General features: G+C 41.0%; 1 protein-coding gene across 2 annotated transcripts in view; it reads right to left on the reverse strand.

Moving 5' to 3' along the window:
* Positions 1 to 22,286, reverse strand: part of sox21b (SRY-box transcription factor 21b) — a 55,438-nt gene that overhangs the window by 9,738 nt on the left and 23,414 nt on the right. The window contains exons 8-11 of one of the 2 annotated variants that reach the window (XM_067516430.1): positions 20,593 to 20,682; positions 19,941 to 20,133; positions 19,414 to 19,519; positions 17,989 to 18,120 (exon numbers count right to left, since the gene is read on the reverse strand). In XM_067516430.1, coding sequence (XP_067372531.1) covers positions 17,989 to 18,120; positions 19,414 to 19,519; positions 19,941 to 20,077 — 375 coding nt within the window. In that variant the 5' untranslated portion in view covers positions 20,078 to 20,133; positions 20,593 to 20,682. The remainder of the gene's footprint in view (positions 1 to 17,988; positions 18,121 to 19,413; positions 19,520 to 19,940; positions 20,134 to 20,592; positions 20,683 to 22,286) is intronic. The other variant, XM_067516431.1, reaches the window with a different exon arrangement.

The raw sequence follows: 22,286 nt of genomic DNA on the forward strand, positions 1-22,286 counted from the left end.
CAAATAAAGCCTCGCCAAGGGTCAAGTGAAATCAATATGTTAATCCATAAATCGTCCTGTGTGATAATTACTAAGAGGAACAGTAATTACAAAAGACATTAATTTACTTCTTAGATTTTGTGCCAGGGGAGAGTTTAGATGAATCATACAGCCTTGATTCATCTGGAGGCAAACAATTCACAGAGGAAGCGTCCCTTTTTCTACGGCAGCGGTCGATTCTTTTAAGGAACAGTGGATGCACCTAAGCCCTCAGTCTAAGCACTTCTGGATACGCTGTGCCTTTGTTTGAAGAGATCCAAACCCCTGCGTAGTCAACTCCAAGGTCCTAACATTGGTCAATAATGAAAACGTTGTCACAAAATGCACACTTGTATTCCCTCCGACAATGTCTTGGACATGACAATAATAGTAATATTAAGTATTTTTAAATATCATAATAGCTTTTAAGGGATAAAACCTTGATGTCCTTAGCTAAAGACGGCACCACACAAACAGAGCACTGCTTTAAAGAGGGTGAGAACCTGCATATATTTAGATTTTTTCCTTTTCTTCCCATTCATTTTGAGGCATGGAACAAACATTGTACAGGCATTCTTTTCTAAACCCTAGGTTGCAGCTGGTCTGCCACTCGCTGTGCACTGCCAAGTGCAAGAAACGGGTCTCTTTTATGAGGATGGAGCAAATCTGGGCTAATGTGTCTGGTAGAGAGAGTGTCCCAGGGAGCCCTGGTCCCCCCATTCTTTGGCCATTCTTTCCACTTTTCTCCTCTCCTGCACTTGGGATAATTGCAGTTTAATTGGGTGACAAGAAATGAAAACTGTGTCCATATTATCTGGGATTATCTCTTTTTCCTCTAGCCTGACATCAATTCAAAGAAGCCCATTTATCAGCACAGGGAAGCTGATGCTTGGTCAGCGGAGGAGAAGCTCTGAGCACCAGTTAGCAAAATGAGGAGAGAAAGGGGCCAGGAGCAATGGGAGGGGGCCTGACAGCTAAGAAAAATGCCCTTTGTGTCTTATAGTAACTGTACATTCATCTCCAAGATGCATATCATTTTAGCACACTATATCAATAAAAACACAATATTAGTCCAAATAATTATTTCTTGCAGAACAGAGAAGAAAACTGTATCAGTTCTGCCAGTTCTACAACCCAAATTCGGCAGCAGTTGTTAGCAGCTTTGAATGCTTGAGTTTAATTATTCAGAAACATTTCACTAAATCTACACGTCACTTCACCTTAGCAACCCAGACAAAACGCGCTAAAGAACACCAATTTGTTTCCCAGATTTGTGGCTCGGATGTGATTCATCAACAGCTTCATTCATTTCTTCAGGATTCTTAAATTCTACATGGCAAGGTTATAAACATTGAGTCATACTCAGGCCAGCCGTAGCTCACCTCCCTTTTTGTTTGAGCTGTACTCAACCTTAAAAGCCTCTTTCAGGATGCATGAATGCACTTCATTTTCTCTCTGAGAACTTTGCTCTGATAGCTAAAAAAAGGAAGGTTGTTTAGAGGAGGAAGGAGAGACAATGAGGGAAAAAAATGAAAGCTTTCAGATTCCATTATGAGCATTGCCCTCAATTCTTTTGAGCTGTTTGTACTGTACATTTTCTTCACAATAATTCCCTTTTGCCTTAATATGCTCGCCAGCCGCTCAAGCACAATTCTAAATGGGCCTTGCATCAGGGTTATGGTAATACAGTAAATACTAGCAAAATGATAGAGAGACATTCAGAACGGGGGGGGGGGGGGGGGGGGGGGGGGGTCAGGGTAAAGAGAGCAGATCAGAAAACGGCTTCATTAGTTCTTTGCTAGTCTCTGCACAGAAGTAGATGAAAGAAAAGAGACCTTGCCAATGCACTACATACGTACCTATTCAGTCCCAGGTGTATTGTGTAAACATTTAAGATGGCCTGATCATTTGTTGGAAAGAGCAGGCTTTTTGTAGCAATAAAGCATGAAAATATGTTGGACAATGACAGCGCTGGAGTACTTTCCACTCTGAATGCAACAGGGGACCTTCTCTCAGTACAATATATTTGAAGGTTACAGCATATATTGTCTGCTCCAAGAAGTGTCTGCATTTGTGTGCGTGTGAATAAGTATGTGTCCATGAGTGTGCACACAGTCATGGGTTGGAAATATGGGGTTGAAAAAATTATGTAAACAATGTCTATAAAAGCAGACTTATAACAAATTTATACTGGTGTTCGGGCAAACTAAGCGATGAGATCAGTGGGAGGTGAAAGAGGCTTTTTGCTGATTCAGCCAGCCATACATAATTTAATATAAATTGAGGCAAATGGCAGTGTCTCTTCCATGATTACTTCCTAAATGTTGTGTAAAGTATTAAACACATTTTCATGGTCATTATTATAACAACTGGTTGATAGCAGTAGAACTGATACCTGTTTTAGAACCAGGGCCAGACTGTGGTGAATGGCTGCCACACTCGTCCACACAGTGTTAATCATTTTTACGCAGGGCAGCAGTATAAAATTGCTAAAGGAGAATTGCTTCAGCCTGGTCAGTGCAGGGAGCAGTTTGTCTAATCAGAGTGCAAATAAGGTTTGATCACTGTCCAGTGTAATCTGGCCCACAAGCAGCATTTACAGCACTAAATCAAGCACTGGGGAAGCTGCAGGTGCTGCCTCACAGACAGGCCTCCCCCTGGGGCCCTGTGCTGGGGAATAAACAGCAAATAAATGGCAGTGCTGGGAGAGCAATGAGCTGATTAACTCACTGCAGGGCAGTTTCTCATTATCCCGTTAACCCAGACGGAGACCTACCAAATCTTCCACCCTGTCTCACTTACAGTAGGGTGCTGTCCTGTGCCAGCCAGGCTTACATTGTCTAGATTCTACTTTCACTGAGATAGTGTCTGTATAGATGATGTATTAAAAAAAAAAACAGTGTGTGTCTGCGTGTGTGTGTGTCTGCGTGTGTGTGTGTGTGTGTGCTGGGTTGTGTGGTCCATCTCTGGGGAGGCTGGTAATGTGTCAGCTCCATGGCTCATTTCTTTCAATTACAGCGGCTGGACTAAGAGAGCCCACCAGCGGTCCTCTGACAGCTCCATATGAGTCCCATCACCGCTTATCACGGGCCACTCGTGGATAATTCATTTACCCTTCATTGAAGATGATATATTACCATCAACAAAAGCAGTTATATAGTATATCACAATTCACACATTGTTTTTAAATTATAAACTGTTAAATACACATATTTGTACATGCTACTCTATTAGAACAGAGATGGTATTTATCTGAGCCACAAAGAATTCCTTTATGAATTTATCACAATCAAGAAAAAAAACAGCCTTTTGAAAGATGGCTTTTCAGTATAAAGATTACATCAAAATAAAAAGAAAAGGCACTTTTTGATGGTTTCTTGTCCTCCATAGAAAAATGTGAATTTTCTATTGTAAAATGTTGATTTCACATGTCACCTGAATATGAAGCATCCCCAGACATACTTTCAAATGAGCTGCACTGTTTTCCACTGTGGTTTCAAAGCAAATTAATTAACATGATACAGAAATAGGTAGAATGCAAATGTTGGAGCCCTCACTTTATGCCTGGGTATCCTTTTGTTCCCCTTTATTGTACCAAATTATTTAATTGGGTCTCTCTGATTGTGTGCAGACACAAGAAGGAACACAGGCCATTGTTAGCTTCCATACAAGCCACAATACGGTATCAAATTCAATTCCCATCAAAACGGCAGGCTGCTGTAGAGCCCACAGCGGCCCCGGAGATTAATGAAGATCTGCATCAAGGCAAAGCACTGGTCTGAGATGGGAGATTTCTCCCAAATAAAAGACCCCTTCACCAAGAACAAAAGGGGCACTGAAAGGCAATGGGATGTTCTGAGAGGATGAAATAAATCAAAACAAAGACAAGAGTTTGGGATGGGGAGGGGGAAGGCTCAGAAATAAATCGACTTTTATTTACTTAATTCAGTCAACAAACTGAAATACTTAAATGCAAACCATATATATTTTGTATGTAAACAGAATTATACAACATATTTAAAACCTATGCAATCAGCAAAAAATGACCACAAGCAACTCTCCAAAAACCACACCTCACTTTTAAAAGACATTGTCTATGTATGAATAGGTTGTGAAAAAAAAAAAAAATTATGATACACACCGTCTTAAAGAATAAAACAAGTAATGGCTCACCTTGATTTCCGTGTGTTCATCAAAATGTGAGAGACAAACAGTGGAGTGAAAGCAATGACTGACAGGGTCTGAAATGAATTATTACACAGCCTTTCACTGTTTTGTTCGTTCACATAACAGTCATCTGAGGAGAGACACACTTCAAATGTATTCAGAGTGTGTGAATGTATTTCTTCTCTTCGCTTGCTTTGTATGAACTGCAACAACTGGATGACTTGTTCTCTGAATTCACCGTGTCGACAGGTGGGCTCTTTCAACTCTACTCTGCACAAAACTTGTTTTGTTTTTACCTGACAGACTCCAGGCTCCACGTTGGACACTCAACATCTTTTGAGTCCTCTGATAACCACAAATAAGTGACATTATTTATGAAATATATATTCACTTTAATTTTCAAATACATCTAATTTTTTTATCTGCGGTATATGCACTCGAAGCACTTGAAGCATTTAGACAAACAATGCCTTTGAAAACCTGGATTCAAAAATATGACTGTTCTAACATAACTGGTGCAGCATTGCAAGGACACGTTCACTGTCACTATTCCAAAGGAGACTAAAAGACAGACACAAAAGAAAGCTTTTTAGTTTTTGGCCACTGCCACCAAAACACAACACTCCACTCTTTCACATTCAGCACATGGTGTGTCCCAGCCCGCCATATTTACTTCATTTCCCCCGATTCATAGATGCTGCTCACTGGACCAGAACATTCCAGCTGCCACCTCAACATCTCATTATTTTTTTGAAATATCAAGCTTGTATCTTCTTGATAAATAATTCGCAGTAGTATAATGTATCAGACTAAAACATATTTTCAGGGGGGCATGGAGGTTAAAGTGCCAATCTCACCTTTTTAATTTTTTTTCGCCCTGAAGACAGAGATTTCCATATATAGAGTGACCAAGGTTTGTGTTCAACATGAGCAATCGGGATGAAGCGCACGGCGACACATATTGCTGTCAGAGATTGGAAATGGGGCCTGCTAACCTGTAGGCAGCCTCCCCAGACCAATCAGCTTTACACATTGCCAATGCATTTGCCGCCTCTAAAAAGAATTGTGACTGAAGTTTTTATCGGAGTAGTTGACAAACATTACTCTTTAATGCAGTTTTGTAGAAATGCATTCTTCTCCCTCTTGGAAGGCATTTATCTACTTGAAACCTGCAAAATGGTTGCCACAGGGAAGGATTTCTTTTAATAGACTACAATAGGCTCAGTATGGGACACATTCTGATTTTTGTGATAGATAGGGGGCCCAGTCATATATTCATCGGAAATTGTTTATCTTCAAGGGAGAGGAGAGGCCATTTTACAAAAGCATTTCAAGCTTTCATCTGAAATGATTCTTTTCACTCATAAATTGTTCTGTAGAATTTCAGACAGGTGCTCTTCGTAAAAAATATCAATCTGCAATGGGCAATGTCAAAAAAGCCACCATGATAGAATGACAAAAGTGATTTTATGAACACGCGCACGCACACACACACACACACACACACACACACACACACACACACACACACACACACACATCATTAAAACATTTTTGATATATGATTGAAATTTAAATTACAATATAGAATATTTGATTAAGTGAACTATCATCTAACAACCTGCTCTGTTTTAATGAGAAAAAAGAAGGAAAAAAGTCCTCTGTGGGAGGCAAACGTCCCACGGCGTCTGCTATTCAGCCAGAACTACATTGTGCAGCAGTGCTGTCTCTCGGGCCTTCGTGCAGTTGAGGCTTTTTTTTTCCTTGTGAGGTCCTTGTGATGCTTAGGCAGGGTCTTTCCCTGGACCGTCTCTGTAACAGGAGCCAGCAACCAGGCGGCACAATGTGAGAGCAGGGCCTGAAGACGGGGAGACGCGGGGGGGGGGGGGGGGGGGGGGGGGGGGCTTGTGCACTCTTTACGCCACTCTCAGGAACGAGGACAATAAATCAATAGACTGTCCCTCTCCAGTAGGGGCCAAATGTAAACAAATTGAAAGGGATGGAGAACAAAACGGATTGGTGATTGAAACAGACATACTCAATAGGGGTACTGCTGCAAATGAAACGCCTTTGTGGCCACTTCCTTTAGCCTTAACTATGATGTGTGTCACTCTCAGTAGCATCATGTGTGACAGCAAGTGTAACCAACTTCTATTTTTGACTAAAAAAAAATAATACAACAGGTGCAAGGAATCTCACAGAATTCCTTATATTTAGCTTATTCTAGCAGCACTACATGCTTTAAAATGAACATCTGCAATGCAATGAGATGTATTCACCATCGCAGGTAGTCTAATTTGTTGGCGTACTTCTTCTCAGAAACCTCTGTCGATGAGCCACAGCAACATCTTACACCGTATAACATACAGCGCTCAAGGGCACAAGCACAGAACTCCGTGCATGTCAGAGCTGCATGCCACAAGTTAAATTAATGAATCTTTAAAAGGTTTAGGTTTTTAATGAGAGAATCTGTTGTAGCTTTTTATCAAGCCTCTTCATATTTCACTGAGGTGGAATGGTGCACCACATTTGCGAGGCAGAACTAATGCTATATAAATCTCAAGTAATAAGCAGGCCCTGGGGACATCATCTAAATGAAGATTTTACACCAATTTAAACCTGCCTGCAATTTGATTCCTGCCTTAAGTGCGTTTGTTTAACAGGTGCTGGAGATGCAAGCCTTTCCCTCCAAAGTGTCGCTATGTCTCCTTTATTAATTTCTGGATTGCAAGTGGGTGGGGGAGTATGAAGAGAAAGGGGAGTTGACAAACACTAATCAAAGGTTCAGAGTGGGATGATTCTACCATTGAACCAATGTACTTTCACTTCATTTGCAAACTAATGATTTTAAACCCCCACAATCTGTTTGAGGTCAGTTCCTGTGTATTTTGGATACGCTTGGCTATTAGCATCACTGAAAGCTTCAGATGTGTCAAGCCTGCTCCCCCTCCAGTGATAGTCACCTACTTTAATTTCCCTGCAGGCCTCAGAGGGGGATGAATTCAACTAAAATCACAAGCTGTTTTGTTGGCAATCCTTTGTGGCCTATAATGAATCTAATGAATATAAAGAGAGGAGAAGGGAGGGAGGAGGAAAGGGATGGAGGTGAATACATTTCAACCATGCTGTGTTGCTTTTACTTGACGATTTGTGACCCTCAACAATGGGACAATGGTGAGTGTTTTTGTACCCTTAATATGCCTTTGTGTTTCAGCTTCATCTCTTTCACCACCAAGCATTGAAAGTCATCAGTTGAAGAAAAACTGCTGACTCCATGGTCCGTCAGACAGGGTTGGGGGGGTTGAGATGAATCCCTAACTATCAGCCTGCCAGAGGAGCAGAAAGGGAAAGGGACTGCAAAAACAACAACAGGAAAGTCAAAGGTAGAATTAACTGGGTTTCCCGAACTAGCCTGGAGCACTTCCTCTCTCGTCACACCACAAACGTGCTCCCACTTTTTAAAGGCTGCTGAACATTTGTATTCACCCTCAGAGAGGTGTTTGGCACATGAATTAAAGTGGCTCATCTGATAAGAGCAGAAGCTAGTGAAGGTAGAGGCCCAGTGGAGTCGTGGCGCTTCTGTTAAAGCTGGCATGTTTCTGATTTCACAGGCCCCTCAGGTGGCAGGATCGTGTTAACAACCTTGTTGTTCTCAATTCCAACTAACTCTCAGGTCAGAACAAGTTAGAGAGCCTTGCCAGCCATATGTAAAGTATCTCCTCAACAAGTAAATGTATAGAAAAACACAGGCAACCATACAACCACAGCTGACTTAATAACACACTAAACACTGGGCCACACTGAACTTTTAAGTGTTATAATGTGTGCTGGGTAGATGATAAAAAAAAAAAGTTCTGTGTCACTGGTTCATGCCGGTATGCTCCCCAGTCCCTGTAATGATTTCTATTCATAAACATGCAGTGTGCTATCCTCCACCTGGCAGCTGCCTCTGTGCATATGAGATTACTATTATGCATCTTCCAATCCCAGGGATAAACATCTCTCCACTTTTGAAGTTTGCAAGCATGAGGCATATTTTAGTGCCATACGACTTAAGCATCCCTTCAGGTATCACTTGCAATCTCTCCTCATTCTATATACATTGTTCAACTTTAATGGGTATCTAATTTGTGTTATCAGCTTACAGGGCTGTAAGTAATAATTTGCATGGCTGCCCTAAGAAAATATGCTTCCATAAGCACCCCATAGTATAGACACTAGAATGGATTAACCTCCATATTGGCTATGCCCCGCCGGTCAATGCTTTTTTATAAATAAGTAGAACAGATAGTTTAGTTGGGTGACAATCGTGCTGTAAAAAATTGTCTGGATTTACCACTAAACCCTTCAACCTTTAGATATCACATTGGATAAAAACCTTGAACCGAAAGCCACATGGAAATTACATCTGTGGATCTATATTTTACATCACTGACTGTTAAAAACAATTAATACCCCTTACTGAAAAAAGAATACAGAATGTGAGAGCGTTGACATACAGCATGTACTGACAGAGGTGGCCTCTTGTCCTCTCCCAGTTGCCATCAAACATGGTTCACAATAAAAAAAAAAGATTGAATGTGTGTCTGTCAACCTGTCTTTTTGGGTATTCAGGCATTTTAATCCATTTCTTTCTTGTTATATTCTTGCATACACAGCGATAACCATAATTTACACAGTGTCATTTTAGTATGTCGGCAGTAGAGGCCATCCCTGTTGATATTTTTACCAGATTCACAGCTAACAGTCCTCAAGCGCCTTTACATTTGCCCGAGAGGTCATTTCCCCCCTTCAAGGTCTTGCGAGTCCCTCACATTGTAAGACAGCTCTTTCAATCTCTAGTTGATTTCAAAAGCCAGCTGCACTCCAACATAAACATATACATCAATACAAGTGAGAGCAAAGCTCCTCCGTCCAGAGCCCAGAGTCAATTAGCATTTCAAATGAATTAGATTGCACATGTGTACTGTGTGTTCACAGTGGCTCTACAGGGTAAACAGGGATACATTGAGGAAAGTAGCTTGATATTCTACTGGCTTGCATCAGGCATGTGTGTTACGCTTGTTAGTCGTCTACTACGCTTAGTAGACAGTTAATTGCCATGGTGGGTGGTTAGAGTGCTAGGAGCCTGATCTTAGGAATATGTCATATTTGTTAATCGGACATGCAGATGCAAATAATGTGTGACAGACTGTGACCAACACTACCGGAACATAAATACTGTTAACTTCAGAAATGTTCTTGGCTCAGAGATATTACTGCATAAAGGCTATAAAGACAACCCACTGTTTATCTATTTATTTATTTTGTTTAGCTATTTCTGTTCATGGGCCAATATGACAAAAGACATATGATAATAAAAAAAAAATCCTCCTGAAATAGTAGCGTGCCAGATTATGTTTTGTTGAAGGTTCTGTGTACTACAATCCCACGCTAGTTGGGAATTGTTGGCCTGATTACATTAGCTGGTACTGAGAATTCATGTAAACCAACTGAAATCTGAACTGTGTATAATATGAATGGAGGGAACACTCAGGTTCCTCAACCTAATTCATATTCCTAGAAGGATTTGTAATTTGCAAAACATATCAGATATCTGACAGGAGGGCACAGCCTCTTTAAAACTATGCTATTCAAACTTGCATATACAGTTTGAAAAGCTCGTCCATAAAGATTGATTAAAGTTTTAAAGATTTTGCATCAAAAGGGGTTCTGATTAAAGCCATCTGCCACAGAGATGCTACTCTTATGCATCAGCCCTGTAATGTCCCACACTTGGTGATATTGTTGTTAATGCAGAAATAATATCAATGCAAACTGTATTAATAACCATGGTGAGAGAAGCTGGAGCAATGTCACTTAATCAATGAAAACAAATCATGCACACCTTGCTATGATTATCTGGAGGAGTGTGAATATTAATGTTTCAGTCTAAATCAATGATGGGGTTGCATATATTGTCTCCTGCGTTTACTCATGGTAAAGACATTTCTTTCTTTTATATTTCTGCTGCAGCCTCGAGGGCAATCAATGGAATACTAAATAGAGATATGATACCTACTATTATAGTAATTCAACAACAGTAACAAAACACTAGCGATTGTATTATTGTAAACTATAAAGAAGGGATGTTCAAATTTCAATTAACTTTGGTTTGTATTTGCTGATATTAATTAAGAGGGCTTGCAAAAGGACACAAAAAAAGACAAGGTTTATTGTCTCAGATTATTCTCATGAAAGTAGCATTAGTATGTAGCACAACGCTGCCTAATTAACTGGCATGGGAGGCAAGACATTACACTAGAAAGCTTTTGATTTGTGGGAGGTAATAGCAATGGGCAAGAAACTGATTCTTTATTTCATTATTTGATAAGAAGCCCTTTAATGAAAATATCAGCCCAGGAGCAACACAAGTCAACATCACTACTAATGTATAAAATAAAAAAAAACTAGCTTCAAGGAGTACTGTTGCGGGCTACACATTACCTCATGACTACAGTTCATTAAATAAAATGTGACACACACCTGGTGGGCTAATGGAAGTCAAATGTATAAACAGAAGCACACGCATATGGGGATGTGGCAATCAGAGACAAAGCAGCATCTAGTCTCTCTCTGACAGGTTAATGAAAAGCCTGCTGCTAAATGTTCGTGTAGTGAAGCTTCTCCAGCAGTCCAGTGTCAACGACAGCGTTGTATCGGTGTCACTGAGACCAATCATAACATTCCTCTCCTCCAAGTCGCGGGCTTGTTTTAAATTCCCTTTAGCAGCAGAATGCTTCAGGGGGTCAAATACACCAAATCTCTGAACAATAATGGGCCAACTATCAGTTACATCTCTCACCTGTAATCACTGGCCAGAAGTAAAAGCATATTTCCCCACCCCATTCTGCATACTTGACTGCTAATGCTTTTCAAACAAGTATAATGTAATCTGTGCTGCAGATATCTTCTGCTTTTGTGCATCTATCCGAGAGTGAATGGTTGGGCCTATCAGTTACTCTCTGGAGGTGATGTATACGCTCCCTAGAACAATACTACAAACAGATGAAGGCTATAATATGGTGCCTATTCCTACTCTCTCATTTTTCAGGGTTATTTAGTTTTCTTTTGGAAATATTTTAGGTGCTGCCAACATTTGTATATTTTTTTAAAAAGGAGAAAGAGGCTCATCTTTAATTTAAACTGAGCGCACTGTAGGATGTAACAATTTCCAAAGTACTAACTACGCAATCAAGAAAAAAAAAAGGACTAATTTATTTATAAGTATCTATAGCCAGAGACAGAAAGTATAGGTACTACAAATTTTGTGCTTATTATCAATGTACAAATAAACCTAATGAAGTCATGGTACAAATGTGGGCGATAACACAAATTCATAAAGTAACTGATGAGAATCATGAGAAATAAATTTCCATTACAAGACATCATTTTGACATAATTGTCAAGATATAAAAGTTTTTATTCTTTGACTGTGATGTGTGTCAGATTATCCACCTGGCTGTCTATCTGTATTACCTTTTCATTTTTACGCTGACAGCTTGAAGAATAAAGACATAGCGTTTAAATACATCTCCGTACTGAATAGACATTCTTCACCAGATGTGCAACAGATAATGTCAGTCTAATCTTTGAAAGCAACAGCATCAACTTATCAACTTTACTATGTATTTAATGGGAAAAAAGAATGATTGTCACAGATGATGATTTCAAATCAGTTTTGAGGTTAAGTTTAAATCTCTCCCCAAACTTTCGTTTGTTAGGATTCCTTAGAAATTGCTTGAAGTCAAAAGTGTGCCAAAATAAATTTAGAAAGTGACAGAAGAACAAAGTTTAAAGCAGATATGTTCTAAACAGGGGAAGACGCCATTTGAGCAATTATAGACAGACGTGAAATGGGCCAGTTAGTATACTCTGTCCCACTTTATCAGGCATCTCCAGGATTGTCCATAGGGAGTTAACTTTTAGACTGTTTACTGGCTCAAAGGCCAGGCATGCATCTGAAGCCACATAAGCAAGATAATGTATCCCAGGCTACAAAAGCAGGCAAATCACTGTGCATTAAGACTGGACACACAATAGACAACAATGGCTTGCATAAACACTATTTAGAACTATTCACATGGCATTGAAGAGATGGGCGTCGACTCACTATTGCTGCAAAGCCGGCGTATTGTGCAGAGGTGAAAAGAAGTCTAATGAACAGGAAGCCTTATTTGAGAGAGCTGACAGTAACTATACAACAGCCACATTGTGCGCTTGCCACCAACCCTGTGGGTCTCTACATTAGGAGAAATGATGAGAAAGTAACCCAAAAAGACACAGTGGGCCCTTGGACCCACGTAAATGCAACCAGACAATAATGGGGGACACAAGCTGTCTCCACCTTTACCCAAAGCTGCACGTTTACATGCACAGAACATCAACCACTCTCATAGCCAAGGATAAAAGCCCCCTGGCCAGATGGAACTTTGAAGTACATTTGGGTTAGTTTACCACCAAAGAGTGCAATTTTAGTGCAGCAACAGTTAAATTATGTGTCATACATTTTAAATTATATCTAACTCTGCAGAGGCAAGTTGGAAACTCTTGAGTTTGGTGGATCAGGCCCCCTTCGTTAGACACACACACACACACACACACACACACACACACACACACACACACACACACACACACACACACACACACACACACACACACACACACACACACACACACACACACACACACACACACACACACACACACACACACACACACACACACACACACTATGCCCCCTGCCTCAAGCTTCATCAATCTTCCACAAAAGGATGACATCACCAATAAGCATAGCCTTTTATAGCTTTAAGCAATAAGCCTTATTTACTGATGAGATAAGCCCTCTGCTATTGTCTAGCCATCTACTTTGCCTCTCTCTCGCTCTCAGTTGAAGAATCAAACAGCACTTTTGGAAGGTGACAGAGCATGCCCAGGATTTAAGACTAAAGCATGCAAAGAGGGTTCCCATTTTATGGCTTTTCAAAAGGCCACATTAGTTAGTTAGTTCAAAGCAACAGGGAAAGGTCCAAACAAAAATAATCCAGGCCTGTAGTGTTTCCTTGGGTTAAGTTTTCTCTGCATAAAATAGTAGAGTTTTTTTTTCATTACAGCAATACATTATTTCTTTCCATCTATGTGAATGTGTGTACAAACAGCTGAAAAGGTAAACACCGTACAGTCACACTCAACAGTGTTTGGAACCAACTACACCCTGGAGAATTTACAAGCATAATCATCCATTACATGTGTGACCTATAATTACTGTTTGCACATGTATTAGTCGGCCAGTTCATATGGCCAGGCAGGGGTGGTTACTGAACTGCTGAGGCACCATGATACAGTGTGGCTTATTAAACCTCACGTGTGAATGCTGCGAAGAAGTACTTGCACCTAATGTCCGTGTTTGTTAAGGCACAAGTTGGAAATCTACATTTGGTACTTTTTAACTTTCACAAAAGTCTACCACAGTACAAACTCGGTCTAACTAGGTTGTTGCAATGGTTTAGAAGATATAGCATCTACATATTCCGAATGAGTGCCTATTTTTAACAAGATAAAAAGCCATTTTCTAACACACTACATCAAGTGTCACCACATGTATCTTAAAAATGTGCCATTTGTTGTTTGTTTTTCTTAGCGCTACACAGCCTCATGTCAGGCCTTGGGAACTTGTCACATATTCAGTTTGTAGTCACTTTAGAAAGGCTGAGTGCCGAGTCTCTGGGGAATCGCTCCAGTCTCCCCATCTCCCCCACCCCATGTCACCAGCCGGGAACAAAGCCGCCATAGTCAATTCTCCTAATTTCACTGCAGCCTGTCGAAATCCTGTTCTCCTTTTCTCCTTCTCTTCAACAAGTACTTTATGCTGGGATCAGTCAGGTCTGAGTCGCCCACAAAAACCTGAGGCTCTCGCTTCATCGTCTTTCTGCACCGGGTTTGACACACCCCAGCTCCCTGCCATTCAGACGCCTGCACCATGCAATTTGTTTCCATTTGTCAAACAGCAGTATCCATCACAAAAGAAAATGCTGGCAAAACAGAAAGTTTGTGAAAAACATTGTTTCCTCAACCCAAAATGGCCCTATGACTACTTATTTATTGGCCCGTAACAAAACAACCTTAAACAATTTACACCACTTTCAGCTCTTACAGATACTTGTCACATTATTCGTCTCTCAACTCACAATAAAACATCTTTCACTGAGAAGAACATGTATCGCACCCTCGAATCAGCACCAACGTATCACTCCTCTCTTAAAAGTGTGGATGCTACAAGTTGAATTCATCATTTCATTCAGTGCCTCCACATTGTGCTGACTCTTATTTTGCGTTTTATTTCGTTGGGAATAAACTTCATTGTGTGAACAGCCAGGTTTCTCAGAAATGTATTTATTAAAGCTATATCAGCACTATGTTGACGGCACTGCTATTTGCACACCTATTCAAAAATGTCTTAAAATGATGCTATTATTGGGCAACATAGGAAGGTATCTGGCTAATAATACTTATTGTGCAAACTTTGTTGTCACCATTCTTGCACTGGCTGTTATCGAGGGGGTAGCAGAGAGGATATATGCTGACTCTGATGTAGATAGCGCCATGAGTATTCCTATTGTGGCAGCTGCCGTGTGGTGCAGTCCCTGATAGGGTTTCGGATGCTGTCAATGCTGTGTCAGGTGCATTAGCACCTCAGAGACCCATGATGCTCCAGCTGCTATGTGCAGTGTCTCCCCGGGCCCTGGCCGCCAGCCTGACACCCGACACAAAGTAATCACAGATCACAGCGTTTAATCACTGAAACAAGCACTCCAGAGGACCCCACTGTCAATATCCCACTCTCTCATTATCTGTTTGGATTGCACATCCACACTGTCAGATAAACAGAGTGGAAAATTAAGATTAAAAATATGGTAATTTCATTTCAGGCAGCAGGCTCCTCTCACTGGCCCATTATGCTATTGATTACCTCTGAATTCAATTTCTCTTTTCAATGTAAACTTTAATCTATTCGCAAGCCAACAATTCGACTCCCGAGGGGCTATTTGAGAGTAAGTAACCATTTAATATGACGCTGGCTGAAGATTCACTGGCTTTAATGAATTGTGTAAATCACTCAGCTTTTAAAGGAACTGATGTCGCACAGTTCACAACCCAAATCTGGGCCTGGTTAAATACTGCCTTTTATAGCAAGCTAAGTGTTTAGTGACAGCCGTCTCTGAATGTGTAATCATCGACTCTGCTCTTGTCTGTATGAAGGGAATTAAACAGCTCTTTTCTAATTGAGCTGATGAGGAAAAAATTACAATGTAATTAGGATTTAATTGTCATATTGCGTTACTAGCATATTAAAATAAAGGAGAAACAGGCAGCACCACTTTGCCACAGTGAAACAAAATTTCAAAATAACTTGACTCAACACAATAATAACTAGGTTGTTTTCCCTAACCACTTACCAATTTGTAGCATTGTGGTCAAAACCAGTTGTAACCACTGACTTGAGGCAAACACAAATTCAGACAACTGAATACAGGAGGAGATACAGCGGGAGGAAATGGTTAGTGAGTCAGACTAATATGACACAACAGTGTTTGAAAAGCAAAAGGAAGACCGAATTCAATATCATCTACTACAAAACCATGAATGATGACATATGATTAAACAACTACAAAGTGCAAACACATCTATTAAGATGGAGAAAAACTCAGTGCATACAGTTATAAACTGTCATGCTGGAGCTCATCAACAAAGTAAAAACTACAACTCAATATTTCCTGACAGCAAAGGGAGAGTTTTTATAATGAAAAAAGATTTTCAGAGCACATAGACTTTGTGAGTGTTAGTTTCTAGGTCGGTAAAAAATATGTCAACCTTGTCAAGCATTTTACATATAATAGGAAGTTGTACGTCCTTTCTTTTGCTTTAAAAAGAATCATTTAAGTCACCAATAATTTTTTGTGCCAGAACAGACGTATCCGACATATGCACCAGTACAGAACTGAAGCTACCCGAGATGCCAGAGCACACATACATAAACATAGCAGAGTATAATCAACTGAGCGCCATGCAATGTGCTGTGTCAATAAATGCACAGCCTTCCTCTGATACTTTCTCTTTTCTGTTGCAAACTAAAGTTCTAGGTCAATCAAATGCAAACATACCACTCTTTGCCGGCCGGGAGTCTAAACCATTTTAATGTACATAGGTCCTTCACTGTACATCTGATATTATTTAAGTATTAGGTCAGTGATGGCAAGCATGAGGGCATCACAGGCTCTCCAAAGTGTCAAACCCACATCTCAAAAGATGACACGCATGTCATGACACATAGCACATCTGTCACCCGCTTTTGTTCATGGAAACCTGAAAGTGTATCAGGGAAGCAGTGTCACAGAACACAGGCACACAGTCCAATCTAAGCTTCGATCTGTTAAGGTCTGATTTCTGACAGAGCTGGGTGAAGGGATTTGTCATCTATTGGAGCATGCAAAAGTGGCTTATTTAGCTTTATAAACAACATTTGAGGGAGAAAATATCAGAGATATTTACTAAAATGATTACAAAAATGATCATAACATTTTTTAATTGTGGCTTCTAAGCTGAGCTCTAAGACAGTAACTGTCCTTCAAGATATCATTATTTAAGTAAAAGCTTGGTTTCTTTATATAAACCTTAATTGACAGTCCAGCAATTTCAAAAAGTTTGTGAAAAAGAGGCAAAGCAGTTAAAACAGGTTAGCCACAGCTATACAGATATACTGTCTACTCAGGGATTCTCTTTCAACATGGACAAAGAGGCTAGAGGTTGATATCAGATTATTGAATGTATTTAAACCTTGACTGACAACTAAAGAAACTTGACACACAACATGTGGACCATTTCAGTATTTAATAAGTGGTGCTACACAGTTGTGGATGCGGCAGTAATCTGATCTAAGGAGAGCACACTACAATAAAGAAAGGAAAACGTAAGGGCTTGAACAATGTAACTACCAATCCGCCAGTGTGCGGGGTAAGTCGATACCAAATAATACGACAGTGTGCTGAGTCTTTGAAATCAGTATTTTACTCATTTCACTCCTCTGGCTGAGGAGATACAGTTCCGCTGATAAATTTGTGCGAGGGACAGAGAGAAAATGAAATGATGCCTACTTTTTCTTATTTCACAAAGACCTGTTTGAAGTTGCAATATGGTATCTGTAGTCCCAGACAGATGCACACAAAATGGAATTGAACAATGAATAGTCAGCCCTTATCTTTTGAGTGTCTGAAGGGGAAATACATCACAAATGAATTTCGCAGAGAAAAAATATGGACATTCTCTATTACAGTAATCCCCATAGAAAGTTTACTCTGAATCACGATGAAGTTAAACCCAATATTTCAAAACAGATATAGTGCAAAGAAAGCAGCTTTTCTGGAATGATCTCTAAAATGATCTCAAAATTACATTATGAAGAAAAAGATTTATACGGAGAGTTTCGCTGATAAAAATCAGAGGATGTAAATCTACAAAAGGACAATTTTTCTCTTGAAATTAATGTTATGGCAGCGCAATGCTCCAAGTAGGCACTTTAAATTAAAATGGTAATCAAGTGTCTTTGCATTGTCAGGGTTAGGCACATCTACTATTGCTTAACTGTATTATTTTGAAGGTGAGCATCGAAGTCTGGAGTTAAAGGGAGAGTCTGGGATTAGTGTGCCACGGCTGGACTCTATTTAGTGACAGTCCCATCCCTGAGATACGGGTGGGTGTGGTTACCTGTTTGGCTGTGCACAGCGGAGAGGCAGCTTCAGCTTGGCTTGTCTGTTGAACCATCTGGTAGGAGAGTCCACGGTGGTCGTGGAGTAGCACATATGGCTCGTCATACCCCTGGATCCTGGCATCCAGAACCTGCAATCACATGTACAATGGTGGGTGTGTGTGCCACTGCTCGTATACTTTACTACGGGGAAAACTGACATTTCAGCTGTTTCACTGCTGAGTGATGCATGCAGACAGCACAAGATAGATGAATGGGGAAACAGTAGTTCTCTGCACCTCTGAACCATCCATTTTACGTGACTCATGCAACAGCAAACACTGGTGCCTGTTTCTGCTCGACAGGGTCACAGACAATGAGTGTAACCTGTTTGCAGTGTGAAAGTCTACTGTGCTGACTGTGACAGACTGAAGATCAGTGATTTATCCATGTATTTATCTTGGCATTTCAGTGGCTCAGGGGTGGTCCTCAGTCAAATCCAACAATCACACCTTTAAGAGACTCTAGAAAATTACCATCATTTCTATGCCATCACATGCCATGTAAACCACAAAAGAATAGTGCCAATTCAAGCAGTTTGGAAAAGACTACAATTATATCACAGACAAATTTTGACAAGCTGGATCCCCTTACAGCGGTAATGAGCAGTTTGTTATCGCTAAAGCCCAGTTTCAGGGAGTGTTTAGTATGAATGAGAAACCTCTGCAGCTGCTGTCATAATCGACCGTTTACGAGCTGAATACCAGGAGATGGAGGCTGTATCTTGGAAAACAATCTGTGTCTAAATATGGTACAATTTAAGACCAGGAAATTCAGGTGGGTCACAAGTTTGTCCTCCTCGAGTGTGGGACAATCTGGGGGCATTTAACACAAGTGGAGTTAGGTGTGAAACAGTCCCCGCTGTGTGATATTTTGGCTTTACTCAGCAACCCTCTCAGTGCCCAGGCAGCCACCAGGTCATGCCCTGTCCTCAATAGACACTTAACAAATGCTGCCACTAATTGGCACCTCTGCAGGCAGTGACAGGAAAGGGCCAAAGATCAAGTGCCACAAGCACAAGCTCAATGAGCGGCATTTTCCTGAGGGAGAAATCAGTCCAGCTGTTGCAAAAAAAAGGCACATTATATAAAACTCTCTAAAGCTTGTTTAGTTTGCCTCTGATAGTTCTGACAGGCAGGTAAGTTCTGAATCTCATGTGTGTTTGATCCACCGTTATGTGAAGTGAATCTGAAGATAATGTTTTGGTACTCAGCTTAATTTATGTCGCTTGAGAAAGAACAAGGAGGTGTGTGAATGGACATCACAAAATTATTAACTTAAACCTGGTTTTTTGTCCCCAATATATGATTTCCAACACAGATCAGTATCATTTAAAACACGGACTGAAGTGCTGCACAATGGAAATTTACTATGTCATTACTTACCAGTATTCTGTCACAGTCAATGATAGTGTTGAGCCCGTGAGCAGTGGTGACGACTGTACACTCTTGAAACTTGTCCCGGATAGTCTGCTGGATGAGGCTGTCAGTTCTAAAGGAGAAGGGAACACAACACCTCGGCATGAAAAAAAAACTCTCTTCCTACAGACCCTTGGGCAGGGATTTTACTCAACAAAGAACAATGGCTCATCAGCAGAAAGGTATGTGCGGTAGGCCTTTAAAAAAGACAATGGTCTGTACATTAACAAAGACAGATCACTTTGACATAAGAATTTGTCTGTTTTGTTTTATATTTTTATTATATATTATATATTTCTAGCTTTACTGCACTATGATTTTTTTTTATTTAATAGTAATGCGTAGTGATGGTCACCGGTAAAATGGTTGCTCTCAATAGCAGACTTAAGAATGACACCACAATGAATGGTCGCTCATTAGGTGAAAAGTAATTCTGTTTACCACTAAGTGATGTGTTAATAAATAAAATTCATTATTATTTTTATTATTATTACATGTTAAGTGTCCTTTGATTCCCGGTACACATTGTCAGTGGCCTCTTCATGGACGAGGATTTGGTTCTTCCGCAGGATGGCTCTGGCCAAACACACGAGCTGCCACTGGCCCACACTGAAGTTAGGGCCTGATTCATTACATCACCTTGTCCAGCTTATTGGGCAGCTCCTCTACCACGGCCTTCATTTGCACCTGCAGAGAGAGAGAGCAGAGCCCCAACCCTTCATTACTCCTGCATAAAGGCTTCCTGTGGGGATGTGTTTAAAGAGCCATCCAAACACACCCATTAACCGCCTGGCACAATGCAGGGCCAGGTCCACTGATGACCTTGGCCAGTGCTCTCTTGTGGCCAGCCTCTAGCTTTAATCCAGGCCACCAAACCCATTCAGAGGCAAGACCAGGAGCTCAAGCCCTTCACTGTGGGGGGAGCCTTCACTCTGGTTGGCCTGACTGCCCAAACACATCTCCCCCAGCACTTTCAATGGTTCCCAGCTACAAGCCGCACATTGAGCTGGGCCCCATGGCCCTAATGGGATTTCCCCCCATGACTTGTGGCGAGCAGGGAGGCTGAATGGCAGCATTGTACAGGGGCACAGAGGGATCCCCCCCTGGGCCGGTCAGGGGGAATCATTCAGAGCCATGCTGGAGTACCTCTTGGAGTGCATTCCACAGGTCCTCATCTGTGTGCTGCCTGAAAGGGTCCAGATTCTTCCTCATGGTGCCTGTGAAGAGAACTGGGTCCTGTGGATAGATGGATATAGAAAGAGAAGGCCGTGGCCAGTTAAGACAATGACAAGGGGGAAGATGTATGAAAGGGTTAAGACAGGCTTTACAGAGTGCCGCTAGCCAAAGTGTGAGGGGAAGATGTTCACAAAGGGCTTGCTACACTCAGGAGCTCTATTCATCGCTCTGTCCAACTATGCTTCAATGGGTTGATCTTTTTACTTGGAAAACCAGAGTTTCTACAGCGCAGTTGGTGGATAATAGCTTTGCGAGGTTGTCTGAACATATGACAAAAAACAAAGTGCCATCTAGTCGCTGTTACAGTACACTAGCAGTTTTAGAAATAATCAGAATGCCTACCAAAATGTACAAACAGCTGTCAATAGGAGTTATCTCATCAGCTGACTACCCTCATGAAAGGTCAGCCTCAGATCTCAGACAGCTAGGATGTCCAAGATATGTATTTATGGTGAGCCACACACCTGTATCATGGTTCAGCCACACAGCCATCTTTAAGTGAGTGTATAAAGCTCTTTATTATAGTGCTGAGAAAAGAGCCCGCCAAGTCCACAGGCACTGTTCCAATATGCCACTCTGCTTGTGGTAAGCCTGATAAACAGGAGCAAGCCAGCAACTCCTCGTGTCGGTCAGATATTTATTCATAAATCCTGCTCCACTGTTGAAGTGATTTACTGAACACTTACTAGGACTCTCTCAGGTCATTATATTGAGACCGTCTTGCCTCTCATGATACAGAGCTGCTGTAGATAAGGGTTTCATATGGCATCATGTCTGCATCAGTGAACAAATGCAGCTGGGCTTTCCTCTGAGACACAACACTGGGTGCGTGACACTGAAATGGTTATAACAATGATCTGAGCAAACTTTAGTGAGATGTGACTGAGACCATCACAGCAACAGAGGTGACAAAGGACAGTGAGAAACTGTCCAAAACAAAAACAGACAGGCTTCTATTGTATGCTCATCGCAGTCAAGGCAATGTGATAACTCCAGCTTACACAAGATATGAATCTGACCTCAAATCAAGATAGGAAATGTTCTATTAGATTAGACCAGGTGTAAAAATAAAGTACACAATAGGTTTAAAAGGCTGAGTGTCCTGTGGGCAGGTTACTGAACTAGTAGTCTGAATCTGACTCACTATCCACACCTTGATCTCAGCAGTCATACTGGTTAGCCCCATGCCGGTGCTGTGACAGCTACACAGTGAGAAAATACAGCAGGCACTCTGGTGTAAGCTCACAGGTTTATATAGTGTACACACACCTCAAATACAAAACCGTGCCTTAACAAATCTTCATGTAGGTCATAAGACGGAGGACTTACTGCTCAATTTCCACCCAGAAAAAAATAAAGCTTTCAGGATTTCATCACTGCTACCTGTGCCTTGGCAAATGTTCCACCTCTTTACTTCCAATGAGCTTTTCCCTCTGTCACCAAAACGCCGCCTTGTCATTAAGCCAGCTGAAGTCCCAATTCAAACTAGTTCTGTGACACACTTTAATTGAGGATTCAATACCAGGTTGCAAAAAATGATGCTTTCAAGCACAGCTTTCCATAGACTGATTATGTGCCCTAGCAATTCTGAGCCCTCTGTTTGC

This window comes from Channa argus, chromosome 9 (assembly GCF_033026475.1).
Source record: "Channa argus isolate prfri chromosome 9, Channa argus male v1.0, whole genome shotgun sequence".
Taxonomy (NCBI): Eukaryota; Metazoa; Chordata; class Actinopteri; order Anabantiformes; family Channidae; genus Channa; species Channa argus.